The sequence below is a fragment of the Diabrotica virgifera genome, chromosome 8 (assembly GCF_917563875.1).
Source record: "Diabrotica virgifera virgifera chromosome 8, PGI_DIABVI_V3a".
NCBI classification, from domain to species: domain Eukaryota; kingdom Metazoa; phylum Arthropoda; class Insecta; order Coleoptera; family Chrysomelidae; genus Diabrotica; species Diabrotica virgifera.
In genome coordinates, this window is record NC_065450.1 from 197479169 (window position 1) to 197503637 (window position 24469).

The 24469-nt window shown below is 33.1% G+C and overlaps 1 protein-coding gene across 5 annotated transcripts in view; it reads left to right on the forward strand.

The window, feature by feature from the left end:
- The window catches only part of LOC126889260 (transmembrane protein 135-like), an 86032-nt gene that overhangs the window by 37878 nt on the left and 23685 nt on the right, over nt 1–24469 (forward strand). For 4 of the 5 annotated variants that reach the window (XM_050657373.1, XM_050657372.1, XM_050657369.1 and 1 more), the window contains exons 2-4: nt 8385–8515; nt 14156–14461; nt 23409–23682. In XM_050657373.1, the coding sequence (XP_050513330.1) occupies nt 8397–8515; nt 14156–14461; nt 23409–23682 (699 nt within the window). In that variant the 5' untranslated portion in view covers nt 8385–8396. Of the gene's footprint in view, nt 1–3665; nt 3729–8384; nt 8516–14155; nt 14462–23408; nt 23683–24469 lie in introns of those variants that run through there. The other variant, XM_050657371.1, reaches the window with a different exon arrangement.

Sequence of the window (24469 nt, forward strand, 5' to 3'; positions counted from 1 at the left end):
TATGTGAAATATTTTTACAGACCCAGAAGTGAAGTGAATGTTTATATTATTTCTGTTTTATTTTTTAATATACTATGGTAAATGCATATTGGACAACGGATACCTAAAATCATTATTTTTCAATGGAAATTCATGTTTAAATTAAATGCATATTGGAAAATGACAGTAAAAAGAATATAATATACAATTTCTTATTTAAAAAGCGATGATAGGTACATAATTTTAAAATTCGAACAATATTACCGCTTCATTTAGCATTGCCGGATGAAAATTAAGGTTCCCATATGACGTCACGCGTTCGCCTTCCATGCGTGTGAACATACCGGTTCTCTGTGTACCGTGCTTGTAACGCCGACCTGATGATGATCTGAATAGTGTAGAGATCGAAACCGGTCGTCAAAGTATTATTAAATGATTGTGAGTAAGTCTGTGTTTCTTTACTTCATTTAATAAGGTTTTAGTTTAAACGAAACCTCTAGTTAACTGAAATCAATTCCTCGGCAGAATGCAGTAAGATCTGGTTATCCATATTAAAAGAGAAAAATAAAGAAAATATCACGATTAGTACCTAAGTCAATAACATAATATCAATAATTCATCATTATTATTTTAAAATATAATTTTAAAATCTAAATTTGGTTTTAATTTTGAGATTAAACTAATATAAATGTAAGAACAAATATATACCATGTCGGGATAGTGGCACGATGCACGATAGTCGGGATCACTAACACGAGAATTTTACTATCATCTTAGCATGCAGGCGCGGATACAGAGGGGGGTCAACCGGTCCATGGACCCCCCTATTGTATTTAGTCTATAAGTATTTTTTTTATTATTTATTATTTATTTTTGTCAACTTAACTTACTAAGCTCCTTCAGAAATTCAAGGAAGCGTGTGAAATATCCAGCCAAGAGCAGCCAGAGCTCAATCCTTTTGATATCGTAGGTATCTGGGATTATATAGTGTATTTTATCCTTAGAGTAGGTGTAAGTCCTACGGCTAAATCTGGACAATAATAATAAATATAATATTGCGGTAAGGCTGGACCCCCCTATTATGAATTTCTAAATCCGCGCCTAATAGGATGTGGTTGTCTTTTTAAAGAAGGATCACATGCTATGATTTTTTCTGACGGATATCTTCTATCGTAACTATCTTCAAATAAAATCGTTCCAGGAACGAAACTCATAAATATTGGCAAAATCAAAAGCGATTTACTTTATATTAAGTAAATATATTTATATTATTATAGTAATATTATACATTTGCATTATTTTAAATCATAGCATGTGACCTGTCTTTAAAAAGACACCCTGTGATTTGTCTTTAAAAAGACAACCACATGCTATGATGATAGTAAAATTCTCGTGTTAGTGATCCCGACTATCCGACTATCGTGTCACTAAAGTTTAACTCTCAAAATTAACACCAAATTTAGATTTTAAAAGTATATTTTAAAATATAAATGATGAATCCTCGATATGTATTGACTTACTAATCGTGATATTTAGACATATTATGTCTAAATTGTCAATATGAATGAGCCCGATAAAATTAAATTTATAGAAGAATTTTTTACCAAGCAACAAAATCAAAATCTCTTTAATTTATTCATGTTTTGTATTTTGAGAACGATTTCCGAAGTGGAAATCGAAACGTCAACTAAACTTAATGTCAAACTAAAATTATGGCTTATTATCACCAAAAATAGCTAGGTACTAAATTGTTTATAAGGATGAGTAACGTAAGGACGAGTAATGTAAAAAATTAATTACACTGGAACGCCGATAAGTTGGCCTCCGGTAACCCGGAAGTCCGGCTACCGGAAACATTTTTTCAGTTTGACTGAGTTTTTTTATCAAGAAATGAACAATTCTGTATAGGTACAACTGTACGTAATTTAGATGTATTATAATCCTCGGAGATTCGCTGGGAAAATTTACACTCAAAATAACAAAATTCAGTTTGGCAACACTGTGTGAATGTTGATAGTAAAATATCCCTTTTAAGGTAAACAGAACTGTAATTTAGTCCAGACAAATTAATATATTTTTTTGTCAACAAAAATGAGATTTTTTAACCAAATAATGTTTCAAATATGATGTGCAAAATAATTAAATTTCACTCATTAAATCATTATCGTCCAGTTATCGTCTTAATTATTTTCACTGTACTAATAACCGTCGACTAATTCTGAATGATTAATGGGTTGTCAAAACATTTTATCTGTAGCGGCTTCTGAAATGTCTTAACGACGTTCTACACCTTCGTTGCGGGGTATGCCTCTCAGAGGAAAGGGGGAAACTTATATGCAAACGAAAGTTGGTAACAATGCATTTATAGCAGAATACTCAAATCATCTGTTTCAGTATTGAATACTTTATAAAAATAAATTATAATAAATTACGGAAATTACGGAATTAATTACGGAATTAATTACGGAATTAATTATATTAAATAAATTAAAAATAAATGGTACGGTAAACAAACCTCGTTTTTTAATACGTTATTCCTTACAAAAAACCTTTAATTTAAGCACAAATAATTAAAAATCGTAAATTTGGGGTCAAAAGTTATGAACTTTTTAAGAATTCCCATAAGAGCCCATGTTAAAACTTAACTTTGACCCTTAATAGTAATTAAACGGCACGGTAACTACATACTAAAATTTCATGCAAATCCTTAATTCTTTGCCGAAAGTGTAGAACGTCGTTAAAAATATCTAACTTTATTGATACAATGCGCATATCCCACCGATCTTCGCTTCGACCATACTGTGCATGTATTCCATGTTTTTGCAATTATAATGGAGTTTTTCTGTACATACTGTATTTTATTAATTTTTACCATATTCTCCGGCTAACCCGGATTTTCGATAATCCGGATCGGCCGCAGTCCCGATTAATCCGACTTATCGAGATTCCACTGAATTCTTGTTTGTACAACAATTTTAAGCAATAGTGCTATAGAAAAATCTCCTTATTAGTGATAAAAGCAACAACTGATAAATTCGAACTTTATGTGTTTACGATATATCATAAAATGATAAAAACCATCAACAAACATTTCGTGTAAACAAAACAATGTTCAATTTAAACAAAACAAATCCACCCAGAAGATAAAAGTAGTTTGAATTCAGCATTGAAAATAACTACTTTGTGTAGTTTATTAATAGTATATTTTTTATACCAATCAAGGAAAACAAGTTGGCGAATACAAGAAGCGGATAAAAGTGATGTTAAAACTGCAAATCTTATCGCAATGTGAATAAACCCACCGTCAAAACAGATAATGTCAAGAAATTGATGGCGAATTAATTTACAATTATTTACAGTAACCTGATCAGATTATTCTATAAGGGATATAGAGCCAGACTGGAACATGCGGTAGAACTGGTAGTAGCACCAAAGTAGCACGGCTATACAATGCGGAGTGAAACAAGGATGCGCACTGTCCCCCAGTCTATCCCTACTCATAACGGATTGGATCATGAAGAGAGTAAGCGATAGAAAAACAGTTATTGGTATTGGATGGAACTTGAATAAGCAGTTGGATGACTTGGAGTTCGCAGACGACATTTGTCTAATAACTGAACATAACTACCATATGCAGAAGAAGACCGACAAGCTTGCAGCATTCTCGAACGTAACGGGCTTTTAAGATAAATACAGTAAAAATGAAGCTCTTAAAAACAACAGCCAAGGAACTAGACTTAATGGGATGGGTACGTATTTTCGGCTGCAACGCTATCCAAATGGGGATTCATTTTTTTCGAATCCTGAGAAAACTAATAAGTATTTTTAAAAAATTTAAACGCAGAATGAAAGATTACGTTATTAGCGAGGGCCGAAAGTCCCTGAGAACTTCTATAATGTTTATTTTAATAAGTTGCAGGGGTGAAAAACTAAGAGAAAATTTAGTGTGATTTTTAATTTCAAATATCTCATTCAAAATATACTTTTTATTTATTCTAAGGGACTTTCGGCCCTCGGTAATAATTTAGTCTTTCATTCTGCGTTTAAATTTTTCAAAAATATTTATTGGTTTTTTCAGGATTCGAAAAAAATGGACACAATGTCCTTGGTAATATTTTCCAAATCTATCTTTGTCTTACAACGCACTCAGTCGAAACGTCTGCAGTCCCTCCGGTGAGTACCGATCCCAAAATAATGTTGATATATAGTGTATTTGATAAATAATTGATTTAATGTACGACTGGTCTATTATTTGACAAATAATGACATTATTTCAAAGTCTATTAAGTACGATATAACGCCCAAGGGCGTGTTATTGAAAAATAACGCCCTAGGGCCTATTAAATTTAAATAACGAGTTAAATACTGTCAAGTTGACAAATAAAACTCTAAGATGGTTACCACAATTACGTTACGACTATTTCTGGTAAATGTACTTATTTGAAAACTAATTAATTCAAAATTCATTCAAATTTTTTGCATATAAAGAATAATTTAGTCGGACATTAAACGTTGAAGGCACCACGGGTATTATAATAACGCTTTCGGTCAACGTATATACCTCGGGCCGAAGGCCCTCGGTCTATACACCATTGACCTCAAGCGTTATTATCCGATATACCCTTGGTACCTTAATAACTATAAGATGTGAACTTAATAAAAAGTTACTTATTGTGTATTAGCAGATGGTAGGGGAGCCCAAGCGTGGATTTTTGCAGTTGGGAGCCCCCATTTTTATTGCAGATTTGGATTCTTTGCATAAAAATAAGCAAATTTTATTCGAAACATTTTTTCGAATTATGGATAGATGGCGCTATAATCGGAAAAAACGATTGTTGGAAATGGAAAATTAAATTAAAAAATGGGAAGTCCCCACTAAAATGGAAAATTTTGCTTAACTTTTTTGGTTTTAGGACCTAATAATCACAACCCAATAGGTCCCCAAAGCGCTCGAGTGACTGCACATTTAGCATACTTTGCTCCCCTACCAAGAGAATGTGTAAGCTGTGTAAGCAGAGAATACATCAGGATAATATATTCTGTGATCCAAGTATTTTTTTGGTAAAGATGTTCAAAATTGTAAGCGTTCTATAGTAACAATATATTATTAAAAAATCACTTTAACACTTTTCCTCTTTTCTCGATTGAGTATTAGTTTTTGTTGTACATATAAATTATTACAATCACTGAATACATAGTTTGTGAAAAAATTATCACATTTATTAACTGAATTAATAATTTGCAATTATACAAATAACAATTATCCAAGAACATTCAAAAGCCATCTCTTTAAAGTTAATCATGACATTGTCAAGTAGAATGACGTTCTAGTAATGTTTACATATCCATACCAGTGTGAATTTTACTACACGTAATTTGCCGTGCAAAGACAGAAAAAGTAGGGATAGCCGTAAAATATTTGCGAATTATGTACCGATGGCCTTAAAAGAAAGGGAAAACAAATAGAGGAAGTAGATAACTTTACATATCCATATATTTACATATCGCAATAGTCACTCTAGCCCTGCGGGCACTCGTGTCTATTGCCAGGAAACAAGTTTTCGAAAAATTGTCGCATTATTTTCAATTTATTCTCATTCTCTTGTGATATTAATGTTGAAAATATACCAGTACATGAGCGTCCGGGACGAAAACCTCTCTGTTCGTGTGAAGTTCGCAGCTGTTGTTTCATCCTTTCTTTTATAATTTTCCCATACAACTTACCCACAGCAGGTGTAGTGTATATTTCCCTATAATTATTGAGGTCTTTTTTGTTTCCCTTTATACAGGGTGTAACAAAAATACAGGTCATAAATTTAATCCCGTATTCTTGGACCTAAAATAGTTCGACTGAACATAACTTACCTTAGTACAAATGTGCACGGAAAAAAAGTTACAGCCCTTTGAAATTACAAAATGAAAATCGATTTTTTCCAATATATCGAAAACTATTAGAGATTTTTTATTAAAAATGGACGTGTGGTATTGCTATGGCGGTAATATTTTAAGAAAAAATTATAATGAAATTTGGACACCCCATAAAAATTTTATGGGGGTTTGGTTCCTTTAAACCCCCCCAAACTTTTGTGTACGTTTCAGTTTAATTATTATTGTAACACCATTAGTTAAACACAAGTTTTTAAAAACTTTTTTGTCTCTTAGTACTTTTTCCAAAAGTCAGTTCTTATCGAGATATTTGAATATTTGTCAAATCCACCACATATTTGTATATGGTAAAGAACGATTATGGAGACTTGGTAATAATATGAAAATTTATTTATGATTTACGTTTTTAGGTATATTTTGAACCATATTAAAAAAGAAGCTACATCTCGATAAAAGATGCTTTATCAAAAAAATACAAAGAGGCAAAAAAGTTTTAAAAATACTGTGTTTAACTAATGGTACCGCAGTAATAGTTTAATTGGAACGTACACAAACATTTGGGGGGTTTTAAGGAACAAAACCCTCATAAAATTTTTATGTAAACATATTAAAAAAGAAGCCGCAACTCGATAAAAACTGCCTTATCGAAAAAATACTAAGAGGTAAAAAAGTTTTAAAAATAGTTAATTTAACTAATGGCATCAGAATAATGATTTATTTGAAACGGACACAAAAGTTTGGGGGGGTTTAAGGGAACAGAACCCCCATAAAAATTTTATGGGGTGCACAAATTTCACTATAATTTTTCTTTAAGATGTTCTTGCCATAAGAATACCACATGTCCATTTTCAACAAAAAATCTCTAATAGTTTTCGATATATTCGAAAAAATCGATTTTCATTTTGTAACTTCAAAGGGCTGTAACTTTTTTTGTGTGCATATTTGTACTAAGGTAAGTTAGGTTCATTCGAACTATTTTTGGTCCCAGAATATGTGGTTTAATTTATGACCTGTATTTTTGTTACACCCTGTATAGGGTGTCCCGAAAAGAATGGTCATAAATTATACCACACATTCTGGGGTCAAAAATAGTTCGGTTGAACCTAACTTACCTTAGTACAATGTGCTCATAAAAAAAGTTACAGCCCTTTGAAGTTACAAAATGAAAATCGATTTTTTTCAATATATCGAAAACTCTCAGAGATTTTTTATTGAAAACGGGCATGTATCATTCTTATGGCAGGACCACCTTAAAACAAAATTATAGTGAAATTTGTCCTCCCCATAAAAAATTTATGGGGATATTGTTCCCTTAAACCCCCCAAACTTTTGTGTACGTTCCAATTAATTCATTATTGTGGTACCATTAGTTAAACACAACGTTTTTAAAACTTTTTTGCCTCTTAGTATTTTTTCGATAAGCCAGTTTTTATCGAGATGCGGCTTCTTTTTTTACTATATTTACATAAAAAATTTATGGGGGTTTTGTTCCTTTAAACACCCCAAATGTTTGTGAACGTTCCAATTAAACTATTATTGTAGTACCATTAGTTAAACACAGTGTTTTTAAAACTTTTTTGCCTCTTAGTCTTTTTTGGATAAGTCAACTTTTATCGAGATGTGGCTTCTTTTTCAAAATATACCAAACAATTTAAGTTATAAATAAATTTTCAGATTATTAACAGGTGTCTATAATCATACTTAACCATTTACAAATATGTGGTGGATTCGACAAATATTCAAAATATCTCGGTAAATACTGGCTTATCAAAAAAGTACTAAGAGGCAAAAAAGTTTTAAAAATATTGTGTTAACTAATGGTGCCACAATAATAATTTAATTGGAACATACATAAAAGTTTGGGGGGTTTAAGGGAACAAAACCCCCATAAAATTTGTATGGGGTGCACAAATTTCACTATAATTTTTTTTTAAGATGTTGCTGCGATAATAATTCCTCATGTCCATTTTCAATAAAAAAACTCTAGGAGTTTTCGATATACGAAAAAAAATCGATTTTCATTTTGTAACTTCAAAGGGCTGTAACTTTTTTTGTGTGCACTATTGTCTATAGGTAAGTGAGGTTCAATCAACCTATTTTTGACCCCAGAATCTGTGGTATAATTTATGACCGATCTTTTCGGGACACCCTGTATAGAGCTTAAGTAGCCCATTTTCCATTCCTTCGGTATTTTACCATCAAATAGGCATTTGTTAAATATTTTTTTTAATTCTTGTGTTAAGGGGCGTGTTTTAGTAGTTCTGCAAGTATGTATCCAGGGTGAGTTATACCTAAGTGAAACAAAAAACACAAAAATGCTATTTCTTTTTGTAATTTTTATTCTATGATTTTTCACGTATTTATTGAACATACATTTTGATATTATTGTTCCTTAACCAGGGAACACATCTAAAAACGTCTATCTCGATCAAAATCTCGTCTGCATTATATGGCATTTTTCCATTTTTACCATAACATCACCAAAACATTTCCTTTTCAAACGTTCGGATTTGTTGCAGTTGACGCTGTTAATGAAAGGACGAATACCAACGAAGGACGATCTAAAGAAGACTTTTTTCGGCATCATACAGTCCACAGCCTTCCTCAGTGGCACAGGATTTGGATATTCTCTATTCTTGTGTTTGTTAAGGTAAGCAAATACATTAAGTGAATTTTAGTGTATCTTATACCAAAATATAATTGCAAGGTTAAAACGTGTTTGTAAATTATTATTAATGATGGTGTAAACAACATTAAAATGACATTTAAATCGGTAAAAGTTGTTTATAGGGGAGTCAATGGAGTTTTTGCTTACGGAAAAAATCAAACAAGCTAGAACTCTTTGTAATTTTATTAATAGTGCAGTCACTGAAAGTGGATATGAGCTATTACCTCCGATTTCGTTGAACCTCCATCGATTTGCATGAAAATTGGTGAGTGGTAAGAGGATATCTCAAGGAACAAAGGTGACATGGTGCCAACTTGCGCTTTTACCCTGGGGGTGGATGCCACCCCTCCTCGGGGGTGAAAATTATTTTATTAAAAATAACCCCACAATTCGATAGAGGGACAAATTATAAGCAAAATTTGTTATATAAATTTATTAAAATAAATCAAATCTTTTTGAGTTATTAAAGATCAAAGATTTTAATTTTTCGTGAAAAAAATGTATGTTTTTAACCGATTTTTCATAAATAACTCAAAAACTATAAGTTTCTGCAAAAAAGTTATTATTATCAAAATTGAGGCTAATAAAAAATAAAATAAACTCCTTACTAGAAAAACCTTTCAATTTTAACTAAAAGTGAGTTATAGGTAATTGAATGTATATTTCTTTCGTCGAGTACCCAAATCTAAGTATTCAAGCTTAAATACCAGGAAAATGGTGCATTTTATAACATAAACTTATTAAACATTTGTCAAAGTTCATAGAAATATCTATCAAATAAGCCCTTGAACAAGTTGACAGCATTAAAATTTATGCACCAAAAATGTTTCAAAATGCATCTTTTAAAAATTTTTCCAAAAAATGTTATTGTTAACCTTTTTTTTTTGTAAATAACTCCGTTAATTTTTAAGATATAAGGTTCACTTAAAAAAAGTTGATTCCGAGAGCTATTAAAAACGTCAAAATTAGTCTTTTAAACCTCTTACTTTTTAAAAAATAAAAGGTTAAATAGCCCCGGTTACATGGTTCTCGCAGCAAAATTGAAATATTAAACGTTTCCATCTCGGTTATTTTTTACTCTGCGGAAATAGTAAAATGGATAAAGTATTTCGAATAGAAAAAACTAAAATTTAGTTATATATGATTTTTTACGTATATTGAGTATTTATGGAGTTATTATAAAATGAAAATGAAAAGTACGATAATTTTAAAAATTCTGATTTTTTTAAATTACAGTAATCCCTCTTCAACCGCGGGGGTTACGTTCCGAAGAGAAAGGTGCGGTTGGTGAAACCGTGGTTGGCGAGGGATCCGCGATCCAAAGAAGAATGTGACATATATAGGTAATCCCAATACATATTCCCAATATTGAATACGTATATTAGTATGTACATAGAAAGAAATATGATGAAATTGCATATCTCTGAAATAGTATTATCATATCAGCAAAAATAGAGACGCTGAGATCAACGTCTACGTTCGCCGGTATTTTAAACCTTCAGAATATAAACTAATTGCCGTAGTCTTACTACTAAGAACAAGCGCCAGTGGCGTATCATGAGTGATTTAACGCGACTGGTCAAATTATAAAAAATATATAAAAATACTAAAATATTCTCATTAAAGATTTAACAGATATCGCAACCGCGGATAAGTGAAACCGCGGTTGATGAGTCCGCGGTTAATGAGGGATTACTGTATATCTTTTTTTCAAAAATATGGACTCTAAACCGGTCAAAATTGTTGAAATCATTAACTATGTTAACCTAAAGAAATTCATGTGAGGATTACTACAAATTTTAATTTTTGTGGAAATGGCGTATGTTTTATTTTTCAATTTTTCCTAAAAAAATCGAAAGTGTTCTCTTATTTTCATCATAACTTGCTTAATTTTGATGCTATTAACTTCTACTGGAGCTCATTTGATAGGTATTCCGAAGTACTTTGACAAGTGCTTAACAAGTATATTATATAAAATGCATCGTTTTCCCATTATGTAAGCTTGAATACTTAGATTTAAGTACTCGTCGAAAAAAATATACATTCAATTACGAATAACTCAATTTGAAATAACATTAGTTTAGTTCTTTAAGTGGGGAGTGTATTAAATTTTTTATTATCTTCAATTTTGGTAATTATAGCTTTTTTACAAAAGGTCATAGTTTTTGAGTAATACGTGAAAAACAGCTTTAAAACATGCATTTATTTTAAGAAAAAATAAAATCTTTGATATTTAATAACTCAAAAAGTATTGATTTATGTTAATAACTTTATGTAACAAATTTTGCTTAGAAGTTGCCCCTCTATCGATTTCTGGTATTATTTTTAATAAAAAAAATTTCACCCTCGAGAAAGGGTGGCATCCACCCCCAGGGTAAAAGCGCAAGTTGCCATCATGTCACCTTTGTTCCTTGAAGTATCTTCTAAGTACTCACCAATTTTCATGAAAATCGATGAACGTTCAACGAAATCGGAGGTGAAAACCTTCGGTGACTCCACTATAAGAAATGTTTAATAAACAACATATCAAAAACAACATATCAAAAAGTTTACTCCAAAAGTGGGTGCTTTGCTGAGAATTGGTTGCAGGAAGTCCAAGATCGACAAAACTAGAAGAAATTAGGGGAGGCCTATGTTCAACTTTAAATGCAGACGGCTGGATGATGATGATGACTTCAAATTGTACACGTAATCAATATAAACAATTGACAAAAATCCTCAGGAATTATAGTATGGGTATAACTAGACCCAAACCCAGACATCCAAAGTGAAAGCTTTCAGTAAAAAGTTACACCATTTGGAGCGGCGGGTTGGGGGCGGGGGGCGGGGGGTAAATTAGTAGTTTTTCGTCAATATTTCTAAAACTTTGCGGTTTAGCGTGAACATTGTACTATACAAAAGTATTCTACATTTAATTTTAAACAAAAAAGGTTTTATGCATAATCCTTCTAAAACGAACGGTTTTAAAGTTACGGAGGTAGTATAGCATAATTGGTCCCAAAGAGGGCCTAACCCCGTCATCCAAAATAAAAATTTTCCTTCAACACCAAATTATTCTATATGGTCCACACATTGTTCAGTAAAAAGTTACACCATTTTGAGTGTCGGATTTGGGGGAGGAGGAGGAGGGGAGAATTCGGTAAATTAGTAGTTTTTCGTCAATATTTCTAAACCTAATGAATTAACGTGAACAATGTTCTAGACAAAAATGTTCTACATTAACCCCTTAATGCACAATTTTTTTGAAAAAGACCAGTAAAAAAATCAATTTGTTTTTAATGAAAAAAGTGATCCTAGTGCGCAGATCAGCCCAATGAGCACTTGCCTTTATCCGATTACTGATGTGATCGTCACCAAACTGTCACTGGACGATAACAATAATTTTTGTTGGAACAATCTGAAGGACGATGCGATCAACGATCATCTTTTTGTTGGAACGTATTTTGTTTACTACGCAAAAGCGTGGTCGTTACATGACTGTTTTTCGTTATGTTGGAACACACCTATTATTATTATATTATATTATATTATATTTTACATTATATTTTAGTAAAATATATATTAAAAAAATGAGCGAATCAGAATATTAATATGCACAATAATTGTCGGAAGGCGGCTCATAAGGAACAGATCAGTTGTAAATGATAGGTAGAAAAAGGATATATATTTTTTTGCTTTCCCATTGTTATTTTCAATTCTCGATTGCATTTGAATGTGAACAATTATAGCAACATAAAATAAAACGCTGCTTGAATTATCTCGAGTGCGCACAGTTTGGACAGTTTAGCGCGCTCGAGTTAACCCAAGTGTGCACTTTAATGGGTTAAATTTGAAACGAAAAAGGTCCTATGCATAATCCTTCTAAAACGAACGGTTCCAAAGTTACGGAGAGTGTACATATTTATAGACATTACAGGTGGGTGTACATGTAGGGTTGACGTTCCTTCAAGGGTTTATCAGTAACATACCACCGGCGACTAAAGCAGCACATTATAATATTTAGAAAACACAATCCTGTTAAAAAGAATCAGTTTCCTTAGTAATAATATTATAATTTGCCCAAAACTTGTAAAAATTATCGAAAAACGCCACTTTACACCCTCCGTAACTCTGGAACCGTTGATTTTAGAACAATTATGCATCGGACCTTTTTTGTTCAAAATTTATTATAGAACATTTTTGTATAGAACATTGTTCACGCTAAACCGCACAGTTTTAGAAATATTGACGAAAACCTAAAAAAAAACTACTAATTTACCGACTTCTCCCTCATCTCCCCACCCTCCCAAAATGGTGTAACTTTTTACTGAACAATATGTGGACCATATAGAATAATTTGGTGTTGCAAGAAAACTTTCACTTTAGATGTTTGGGCTATCCCTTTTTTTGGATCAATTGTATCATACTTACTATTAATCTTTTAGAAAAGCAGTCAGTTTCCCTAAAATTCTTTTGTCATACTGTAGAAATACCTTCAGTCGAACAAACTGAAGCCAAACCAGCGTCTAATATGAACAATTTTGGTTATATTGTATTAAATATTTTGCAGCAAGACATTCGGAAACTACAACATCCTCACCGTCTCCGCAATACCAGTGTTTCTCTCCAGCGTCTTCTCCATTCTTATAGAACGACCGAGTCCGCGGATTTTGTTAGCCTTGTATTTCAGCAACGTGGCTACCGAAACATTATGGAATATTAAATCTTCTGTTATAAAGATTCTGTTTTTGATTCGGTTTAAAGGGCCAATATAACAGATTGAGAATAAAGAGGTTAACACCATCTTCGGGCTCAGCTGTAGATCTATCGCCTTTTAGTGAAACACCAAATGCAAGTAGATAATTTATTTATGTAAACAGTCACTAGGTTTTCCGAGAGACGTTACTTTATTGATACGCTTCATATGAAGTTTGAACTGAAACTCTATGATGATGCTACATGTTGAGTGTATGAGGTGACTCGAAGGAATGTATTTAAAGGCACATCTTGCCTCGTTGAGTTGACTGTATGAAGTAAATCGAAGGAACATCTTTAAAGGCACATCTTGCCTCGTTGAGTTGACTCTAGTGAATGATTCTAATGTAAGCTCTTTCTTAGCTGCAGGATAAATTGGGTCATAGCCCACACGACTTTCAAACAAATGTTTTTATTTAGTCAGCAAATTTAATGTCCATTGTCAAAAATATTGTTTATGATTTGCAATAATTAAACTAATTAAATAGCCCGCACATGTAATTATCATCATCATCCTCAATGGCGCTACAACTCTTCGTGAGTCTTTGCCGCGTTAACTATTGCCTTCCATGTTTGTCGGTCCTGTGCCACTAATTCCCATTGTCGCACTCCCATTTTCTCTAGATCTTCTTTGACTACATCTTTTCACCCTTTTCTAGGCCGCCCTACAGACCTTCTTCCATCTGGACATGTAATTATACAATAACAAATTGGTTCATGTGATATACGGGGTGATAAATATATACTGTTTAATATCGGATATGAATGATGAATATTTCAGATTTAACATAGGTTCTTGGAAAGTTAGAACAGTTGAATCGCTTCTTGACACGTTCAAAAAACGTCAATATGAAAAATTTTTGTTAAATTGTATTAAATATTTTACAGAAAGACATTCGGCAACTACAATATCCTCACCGTCTCCGCAATACCAGTGTTTCTCTCCAGTGTCTTCTCCATTCTCATAGAACGACCGAGCCGGCGGATTTTGTTAGCCTTGTACGTCAGCAATGTAGCTACCGAAACATTATGGAACATGGCGAAGTCCCGGAACATGATCAGCAGCATCCGGTACGGAGACGTCGCCATATACAGCATCAGCATGGCCATTCTATCCATGTACTTTAAGGGAGGTTACCACAAAAGCTCGGATTGCCCCGATAGCCACGATGACGCTATGTTTAGAGTAATGAGGCAAGTAATAAATTATCACTGGAGTCAGGCAAATATGCGGTGGACTATACACGGTAGACTAAATTTTATTTGGAACCTATTTTGACCTTAAATAATTTTTTAAATTTTGTTTTTCATCCAAACACCACTTTTTCATGTTCTTCGGTGTAACTTTATCAAAAATTATTTAAATTTAACCAAATTCGGGGAAATATACCTTTTTGCATCTAATATTTTTTAAAAAAATTTTTAATGGCGAATATCGAACGGTTTCCGAGAAATTTCACTTTTTCATAAAATGACACTATACATTCAATCGAAAAATTTGGTAGCTCAAATTGAGCTTTTTAACTTTTGTAGGTGGGCATTATCTTCGTTGAAATGTGTACTTTCGAATGAAAAAAAAAGGTCACCTTAAGAGAGAATTGTTTTGAAAATCGCAAAAAACCGAAAAAACCGGTTTTTAGGTTATAGAATTTAAGTGATCGTTAGAATTTTGAAGTTATTTATTTAAATTTCGGTTCAAACTTTGTAAAACATATTTGTTAACATATAATAGTTATTTATAAACAGTTTTAAATTATTTAAAATTGACATTTTTGGTTGGAAATTTTTTTTTTTGTATTAAAAAAAAAAACAAATCGAAAGTATTATATGCAATTTTATGAAAAAGGCGATGGCTTTTGAGTAAAAATTCTTTGAAAATTTTAAAAAGTGGTAGACTAGTATAACGCTAGATTTTTATGTGCTCAGGACCGTAGAAATAAAAAAGAACGTAATTTTAATTTTTTTATTCAAAATTTTGTACAGATGTTTTAATTACAAAATTAAAAATGAAAACTTGTTACACGTGCACTTTACAAAAAAAAATTGATCAATTTATTTGTGCCTACTTCTTTTTGGAACTGGTTCATTAAAATTTTCAACGAATTTTTACTCAAAATCTATCGCCTTTTTCATAAAATTGCATAGAATACTTTCGATTTGTTTTTTTTAAATACAAAAAAAAATTTCCAAGCAAAAATGTCAATTTTGCAAAAAATTTTTATGCAAAAATATTGTTTAAACAATAGTTTTATTAACTGAACGTGTTTAAATAATTGAAAACTGTTTATAAATAACTATTATATGTTAACAAATATGTTTTACAAAGTTTGAACCGAAATTTAAATAAATAACTTCAAAATTATAACAATCACTGAAATTCTATAACCTAAAAACTGTTTTTTTCGGTTTTTTGCGATTTCCAAAAAAATTCTCTCTTAAGGTGCCCTTTTTTTTCATTTGAAAGTACACATTTCAACGAAGATAATGCCTACCTACAAAAGTTAAAAAGCTCAATTTGAGCTACCAAATTTTTTGATTGAATGTATAGTGTCATTTTATGAAAAGTGAAATTTCTCGGAAACCGTTCGATATTCGCCATTAAAATTTTTTTTAAAAAATATTAGATGCGAAAAGGTATATTTCCACCAAATTTGGTTAAATTTAAATAATTTTTGTTAAAGTTACACCGAAAAACATGAAAAAGTGGTTTTTGGCGTTTTTCTCGTAAAATTTGAGGTTATGTTGAAAAATACATAGAACAAAAGTTGTTTGTTTTTTTAATACCTACAACTTTTACGTTCAATATTATTAGAAAAATGCGAACCTAAGCCGGAAATCGCAAGGCAAATTTTCCACCCTTATAAACCACCCCCACCAACCCCCATTCAAAATTTGTTTCTTCCCGATCCACTTCCCCTCAAGAACTTAAACGAATAATTACAAAATAAAGTACGCATAATGCTGTTAAATTTTTTTTAGAATTTTGATTATTTTGAGAGGATCTACCCTGGCCTATATACCGCTTTTCACGAAATTTTAACTATGCACGTTTAAGAACGACAATCATAAATAACAGGTAAATGACGCTGGCCTATTGCTGTGTTCTGGGTTCATAATCCATAATCCGCCCTTCTGGCTAGTGGGAACAATGGTTAAGCATGCTGTCCTTGACTATTATTGAAGGAGGACAAAGATGTTTTCGTGCATAAACATAAATTATGTATTTAAGATAGTTCTTGCGCTTTTTGTTATTTAGCCAAAAACCCGGAGCGCCTTTTTAACCCGGCGCTGTCGTGCATTGCACGACTTTGCACGTATGGACAGCGCGGCCCTGGGCACAAGGGTGAATTTTTACATTCCCTGGCGCATGCGCACACCGAGAGTATATTAGTCAATTATCGTTATATATGACAGTATATTTAGTCGCTCAAACGTTATACGGGAGCGTATTGGGTGTTAAAATCATTTGTCTACAATTGTTGGAGATTATGGATCAACAAATGTTGTGTATATTAGTTTGTATTGTTGTGATGGCAGAGAAAAAGCAAGTTTATAATTGTAGTGACTTTTTAAATAGTTTTTAAAAGCGACAGGTACGTAATGATTGTAAATGTTTCAGTATCCTAATAAAAATTACATAGGTACCTACCTATTTGGAAAATTTAAAATGAACCTATCACAATAGCATGTAATGCTTTGATTTACATAATTTGATTACCATCAAAATTTCTGTTAATATTCACCTAATATATTGTTTTCTTACTCTATGTTTTGTTGTACCTATTTTTAATATTTCAATATTCTACAAAAATCAAAATAATTTGGTTAAATTCAGAACTGTCAAAAGTTTAAACCGCTTAGTTCGTCGATCTTCCCACATGATACAAGTGTCTCCGTGGGTAGATACTAACTGCGCAAACATAAGCGGGTTCGAACCCTAATAGAAACTTTTATTTTTTTGTTTTTTTATACCTTTTATGATATGTAAGGATATTTATTATATAATTTTTTTTTTCAGAAAATACGTATTTAGTTAAAACATTTTCCGACAATTATTACTGTTCAGAAATCATTTGTGGCATTTTTAAATGTGTTTGTGTGTGTTTTATTCTTTTATTTTTTTAATTTTTGGTAGGTACTGTTTTAATAAAATTTTTGAAAAGTAGTAAGTATTAAAATTAGTTTAATATTTAAATAAAATATAAATAAACTGTTTCCAGTATATTAATTTCGTTGAAATCATATAATAGAAGTATAACTTCTTACGTGCGTACAAAGTACACACACATTCTTTTTTTTATTCAAAAGGTAATACACATTTTTTAACTAAATAAAACAACTTAAAATTAATTAACTAAATGAATTATGGACGTGTCCCCCCTGGTTATTTACTACAGCTGGCAGTCTTCGATGCCACTGTCCAATTGATCGGTTAATAATTTCTTGGTCGAATTGGTTCCAACAAAAAACTATCCGATGTATTAATTCACCGATAGTGTTGAAAATATAGTTTCCGTGAACGATGGCTTTTAATCTAGTCCAAGTATTGTAATCAACCGGGTTAAGATCAGAGCTATTTGGAGACCACATGTTAGGTTCGATGAAATTTGCAACTGTTCTTGCAAATATGTTATCGTACTTCAGGAAGTATGGCATGGTACACCATCTTGTTGAAAGGTGATGTCGTGGCTAATATTTTTAATATCAGCAAGCATATTGCTTAAAATATCTCTTTGATTCAGAATTTATTTGAACACCAGCGTCTACAATATAAATTTATGTTTTTCCCATCATTGATACTCATAGTGAAACTATCATCGAGGCCGAAAAATGACTCCTTTGAACTAAAAGTAAATCTAGCGGTATGTCAGATTTTTTCGAGCATATAGCATCAGAGTAAACAATATTGTTTTGGGGGTTTTTGGTTGACGCAATGAAAAAACTTTCTCATCTGAAAACAAGATTTTTTTAATTTGTGGTCTGTTTCTGAATCTCCTTAATAACTGTCAAAATTAATCTTTCAAATCTTTTATTCCTTGTATCTGCAGATATTTTTTGCAATACATTTTTTTGTATGGTTGCTTATTCATGTCCTGCCTTCTATTATTCTACGCACAGTTGTACGTTTAATGTTCGTTATTTTTGATATTTTTCTTGAACTAATAACATCATGCTGCCCAACATTGTTCTCCATGTCGCCCATCAAGAATTTTCCTTACCATGGCAATATTTTCATGGCTTCTGCCAGTTTTTGTTCTTCCCTGCCTGCCATGATTTAATTTTAATGAAACCATGATTTTCTCCCAGTTAAACAAACCATTTTTAATAATGACAACACAAAACTAAACAAATTAATGTCTGCTGACAGTTGTGATCAACTTGAATTTTTTTTTCATATTCTACTATTAAGGGGCTATCCTTGTGTAAAAGTACAAAATTCATATATTTTTTTTGGGAATTTCTAAAATAAAAAGTACTTTACCAATTATTTTGAAATTTTTCATGAGCATTTATCCAATACTTCTACAGAAGGGAAACGACATTCTTTTCAAAAAATTGTGTAAGATACTGCAGGCTAGTTTAGGGCTGGGGTACATACCAAAAGCATGGAGGCTGATAAGGGTGGCTTTTATACCCAAACCTGGCAAAATCGGACAGGAAAGGGCCAAGTCTCTGCGGCCATTAAGTCTGATGTCATTCGTACTGAAGACCTTAGAAAAACTGCTCGATAGGCATATCAGGGATGGTGTATTGGTTGAAAGTCCGATACATCGGGGACAATATGCATATCGAGCGGGAGTCTCCACAGAAACGGCACTGCACCATCTTGTACAGAGAGTGGAGTATGTTCTAGAAAACCAAGAGGTGATGTTGGGTGCATTTCTCGATATTGAGGGAGCATTTGACAACACCTCTTACGAAGCGATCACAAGGGCGATCCGTCTAAAAGGAATAGACGAAACAAGCTGTAGATGGATAGACTGCATGCTGAGAAGCCGTGTGATATATGCTACGTTGCTAGGGGATACAGTGTCAGCTCAGGTAGCCAGAGGCTGCCCACAGGGGGGAGTCTTATCTCCTCTATTGTGGAATCTGGTCATGGATGGCCTGATAGCTAGACTCGACAACGATAGGCATCACGTCCTGGGCTATGCGGATGACCTAGTCATCTTAGCCCACGGAAAATTTAATGGTACAGTCAGAGATCGAATGCAACAGGCTCTGACAGTAGTTACAGAATGGACTTCAAATGTAGGGCTAAACATCAGTCCTCTAAAGTCCAAAATCATGAAATTTACTAAAAGAAGGAATTCAGAGGAATTGGGTCCTCTAAGTCTAAATGGTATACATTTAAATCTGGTGAGTGAAGTAAAGTATCTCGGGATAATATTAGACTCAAGACTTACTTGGAATCAGCAGATAGAAAGAATAACGAAGAGAGCGGTATCTACGTTAATGGTAGCCAGACGTACTCATGGAAAAATGTGGGGTTTGAGACCAGACATGGTATATTGGACTTATAACATGGTAGTAAAACCCACAATTACATATGCATCAGTGGTATGGTGGCCAAAAGTGCAGCAAAAAAGTGCCATCATCAAATTAAGCAAGGTGCAAAGACTTGCTTGTCTCGGGATCACGGGGGCTATGAGGGGCACACCTACGGCAGCTATGGAGGCACTACTGGATCTCCCTCCTTTACATATAACAATAAGAGGTGAGGCGAGAATGGGCTATTATAGACTGCGAGAAAACCTGAGCAACGTACCAGTTAAATCAGGACATAGTAAAATAACGAATGAAATTAATGATGCCGAATGGATGATGATTTCTGACCATATGACATCAAGATATATGCCTGAAGTACCTTTTCAAGTGGACATTTGCCCACGAGACGAATGGGACAGAGGAAACTCTCGACCCAGACTGCAGGGTTGCACCTGGTATACGGACGGGTCTAAAACTGCAGACGGTTCGGGCGCAGGAATATTCTATAGTGGTGGAAATTTCAACATTTCTATTCCACTGGGAGAATGTACCTCCGTATTTCAGACAGAGATTTTTGCAATCTTGCAGTGTGCAAGAGAAAACAACCTGAGGGCATTCGAACTGCAGCGGGTTAACATATGCACAGATAGCCAAGCAGCCATTGGGGCTCTTATAAGCCCTAAGGTGAACTCTAGGCTGGTGTGGGAATGTCGACAAGAACTTGATAGACTGGCACAACATAACAGTGTTATACTGGTATGGGTTCCAGGTCATCGGGGCATATACGGCAATGAAAGAGCTGATGCACTTGCCAAGAGAGCATCAGCTACAAAATACCTGGGTCCAGAGCCGGCCGTGGGAGTGCCAAAAAGCACCGTCCGCGAACGAAAAAAAGCCTGGATCCGAAGCCAACACAACTCACACTGGGAGAGTGTACCCGGTCAAACACATGGCAAGATGTATATCAGACGGACATGTGCTAGTAGAGCTGAGTTACTGCTGAAAACAAGCAGGAATCAGCTCAGAGTCATAACAGGTTTCCTCACTGGACATGCGCCAGTTAAGGGTCACCTGCATACAATGGGGCTGTTTCATGGAGACTTGAGCTGCAGACTCTGTAACAGAGAACCTGAAACAGTCAACCATATTTTGCATGACTGTGAGGCATTGGATCGGAGGCGGCAAACACTTTTCGGAGACATCGAAATGACTCCAAAATTATATGGCACCCACCCACTAGACCTGTACAAGCTGGTACAGGGTTCCAGAATTCTGGAATGGGTTTCATAAACAATGGAAGATGTACAATAAGCCAAGTGGCTGCAGTACAACCGGTTCACAACAGACGGCTTCCAGGAAAAAAAAAATGAGCATTTATTATAAAAAGGTACATGTAAAACAATTTTCATAAAAAAATATTGAAAATTAAACGATTTATGCGCCATCTACTGACACCGTGAAAATAAAAACATGGCTCCACTGCTGCAAACATAAAATTTCAAAGTGGTTATTGAAATATAAGTTATTTCTATACCATCAAATAGAATTTTTGAAAAATATTAAAATTTGGAAACATGACGAAGTGTTAATTTTTTTTTAAATTAGCTAAAACATTTTCAGTTTCAAAAACCGCCAAATTGACATTTTTTATCCGATCAAAAAACCCCTAGTTGATGGTATTTCAATAATAACTTTTGAAATTTTATGTTTCAGGATCTCTATTAGTCCCAATCACTGCAGCAGTGGAGCTATGTTTTTATTTTCACGGCGCCAGTAGATGGCGCATAAATTGTTTAATTTTCAATATTTTTTTATGAAAATTGTTTTACATGTACTTCTTTTTATAATAAATGCTCATGAAAATGGTATTTCAAATGAAAATTTCAAAATAATTGGTACAGTATTATTTATTTTAGAAATTCACAAAAAAGTATATGAATTTCGTACTTTTACACTAGGATAGCCCCTTAACAAGAGCGAATACTGGTAGAATTCCTAAAAACATTGCGATATCAATGTTTAAAAAACATTACGATGGTAAAAAAGTTATTTAAGGTCCAAATGGGTTCCAAATAAATTTGGCCCACCGTTTATATGCATGTTATTTATATCAAATATGCATGTATATGATATGCATGTATATGATATGCATGTATATGATATGCATGTATATGATATGCATTTATTTAAACAAAATATCTATGTCATAAACCGTTTAAATATATTAGTTTTATAAAATATTAGTTGTTAATCTTGTAATTATAAAATAAAAAAAACTTTTAAGCAATTTCCTTAATTAGAAAAATACATATACATGGATATTTACTTAAAAAACAACGTCATGGTTTTTCATCTTTTTTTAACAAAAGGTTATGTCGCCTATCTGTGTACATAGTGTGTCAATTTGAAAAGTTACCACCCTCTATAATTTGATCCCTATGAAAAATCTAAAAATATGCAAAAATACGTCAAATTTATTTGTGAGGGGGACATTTGGTAGACCAGTTTTCAACTAAATTACATCAACCCTTTAGCGGGGGCTGACACAACCCCCAAAATCTTTAATGGAAAGGGGGGTTGATTGACACCTCATTTTAAAGGTCGTTCAACTACCTTTTCAAAAATACCACATACACTATTTTTTTAGTACTTTACCAATATTTTTTTTTTCAATTTGGCGAAAAATTTAATGAAGTATATGTAGTAAATATTTCGTGTAAATTTGCAGACACATTCGCTTCTTTCAACATTAACTACAATTAATAAAACTTTTAACAATTTGTACACTCCCTGCTCAAGTTCAAAATATAAACTACATTGAAATTTTCATTACTAATGGTTTTAATAAAACCACTGTAGTATAATCCAAAACCCAATAAGATGCCTTAATAAGCCAATTCTTGTGAATTTTTACTTTTTATTTTCAGATATCTATTTCTTCTTCTTCTTCTTATGCAATCCACTAATGGATGTTCGCGATCACGTTTGACCATTTTTCTCTATCCCTTGCAGTATGTATTAGGTCTCCTATGTTTTTTAGTCCTGTCCATTGTTTGACATTACGGAGCCATGACATTTTCTTCCTGCCCACTCCCCTTCTTCCTTCGATCTTTCCTTCAATTAAGGTTTGCAGAAACTGATATCTTTCATTTCTAATTATGTGTCCCAGGTATGCCGTTTTTCTCTGTTTAATTGTGCACATCAGTTGTCGTTATGTACCAATTCTTCTCAGGATTTCTTCATTTGTTATTCTTGCGGTCCAGGGAACTTTAAGGATTCGTCGATAGATCCACATCTCAAATGCCTCTAGCTTATTCATTGTGTTTATTTTTAAAGTCCATCCTTCCATGCCATATAGGAGCACCGACCATATATAGCATTTTGTGAATCTTAATCTTAGGTTTAGGTCAAAGTCAGAGTTCGTAAAGACGTTTCTGAACTGATATCTGTTGATATCTATTTAGGAATTGTTAATGGATTAAGATAAAAATAATATTATTTTGGAAATATCAGATATGTATTAAGTATCAGTATGAACTTACTTTTGCATATTTGCCTGACTGATTATATACCTACCACAGTTTTTTTATACTGAACTGTTCAAATGCCCTTTCTCCATAGCTATTCTTCTTAAATATAATTTTCCTTTCAGATTTGTGATTGGTCCTTACGAGGAAAAAGGCTACATGCGCAGTCCTAGTCAGTCCAATACCTTCTACAGGGAGGTACACAAAGATGACGAACCGAGTACATCCTCGGGAGCGGGATCTTCTCGAAGCTGGCAGACGACCAGGCGGAAAAACGGAGTATATCGGATCGTGTGTCAGATGTTGAGGGTGTACAGTAGGATAATTAATAAACTAAAGAGTTGTAGTAGACATCCTTCCTGTCAACATCCGTTTAGTTGTTTATATTACACCATTGAGGTAAGGAGACACTCCAAAATACTTCTTTAAGTGCATTATACATTATACCACATTCTCTTATGTATATTAGTCCAGGAACAAGCTTTTCACCTCGAAATTTTTACAGAATGGATCGATTTGCTTGAAAATTTGAGAATAACTAGTGGATAGTTCAAGGATCAAAATCTATATGATGCCGAAAGGCGATTTTACCATGGGGGTGGTTGCCACCCCATCTCGGGGGTGGAAATTTTTTATTATATTTTGACCAGAACAGTTGGTAAACACATTCATTCTAAGCAAGAAACGTTCTATACATTTTTTTGATAAAATTAATAGTTTTCGATTTCTTCGCTATCGAAAGTGTTCGTTTTATATCTAAAAAATCAATGTTTTTCGATGGAGTACTCATTTACGATTCACTCAATTTTTGAGTGAATCTTTCAAAATCCTCAGTCACAAAAAGAGGTGCCATTGAAAGGGTTGGCAAAGGTGGTTTTTGCATGTTATTACAAGATTTAATTGTCAATATTGGCCGTAGAAAAATTTTTTGCAAATAAGGTTCTTGGGAATTAACTAAGCTACAATTCCATATTTAAATATTTTTCCACCTACCTCTACCGAAAGTATACTTTTCCGGGCCTGATTGTAGGGAGCAAAGTTGTACTTTTCCTCCCTAGGGAGGAAAAGTAAAAGTGACGTCATAGTATTTCATTCATGAAATATAACTTATTGACGCCCTGTACAATATCTATTTTCTATTACGTAAGCATTTATACATTTTAACGTTTATTTAAAAACACTTTGT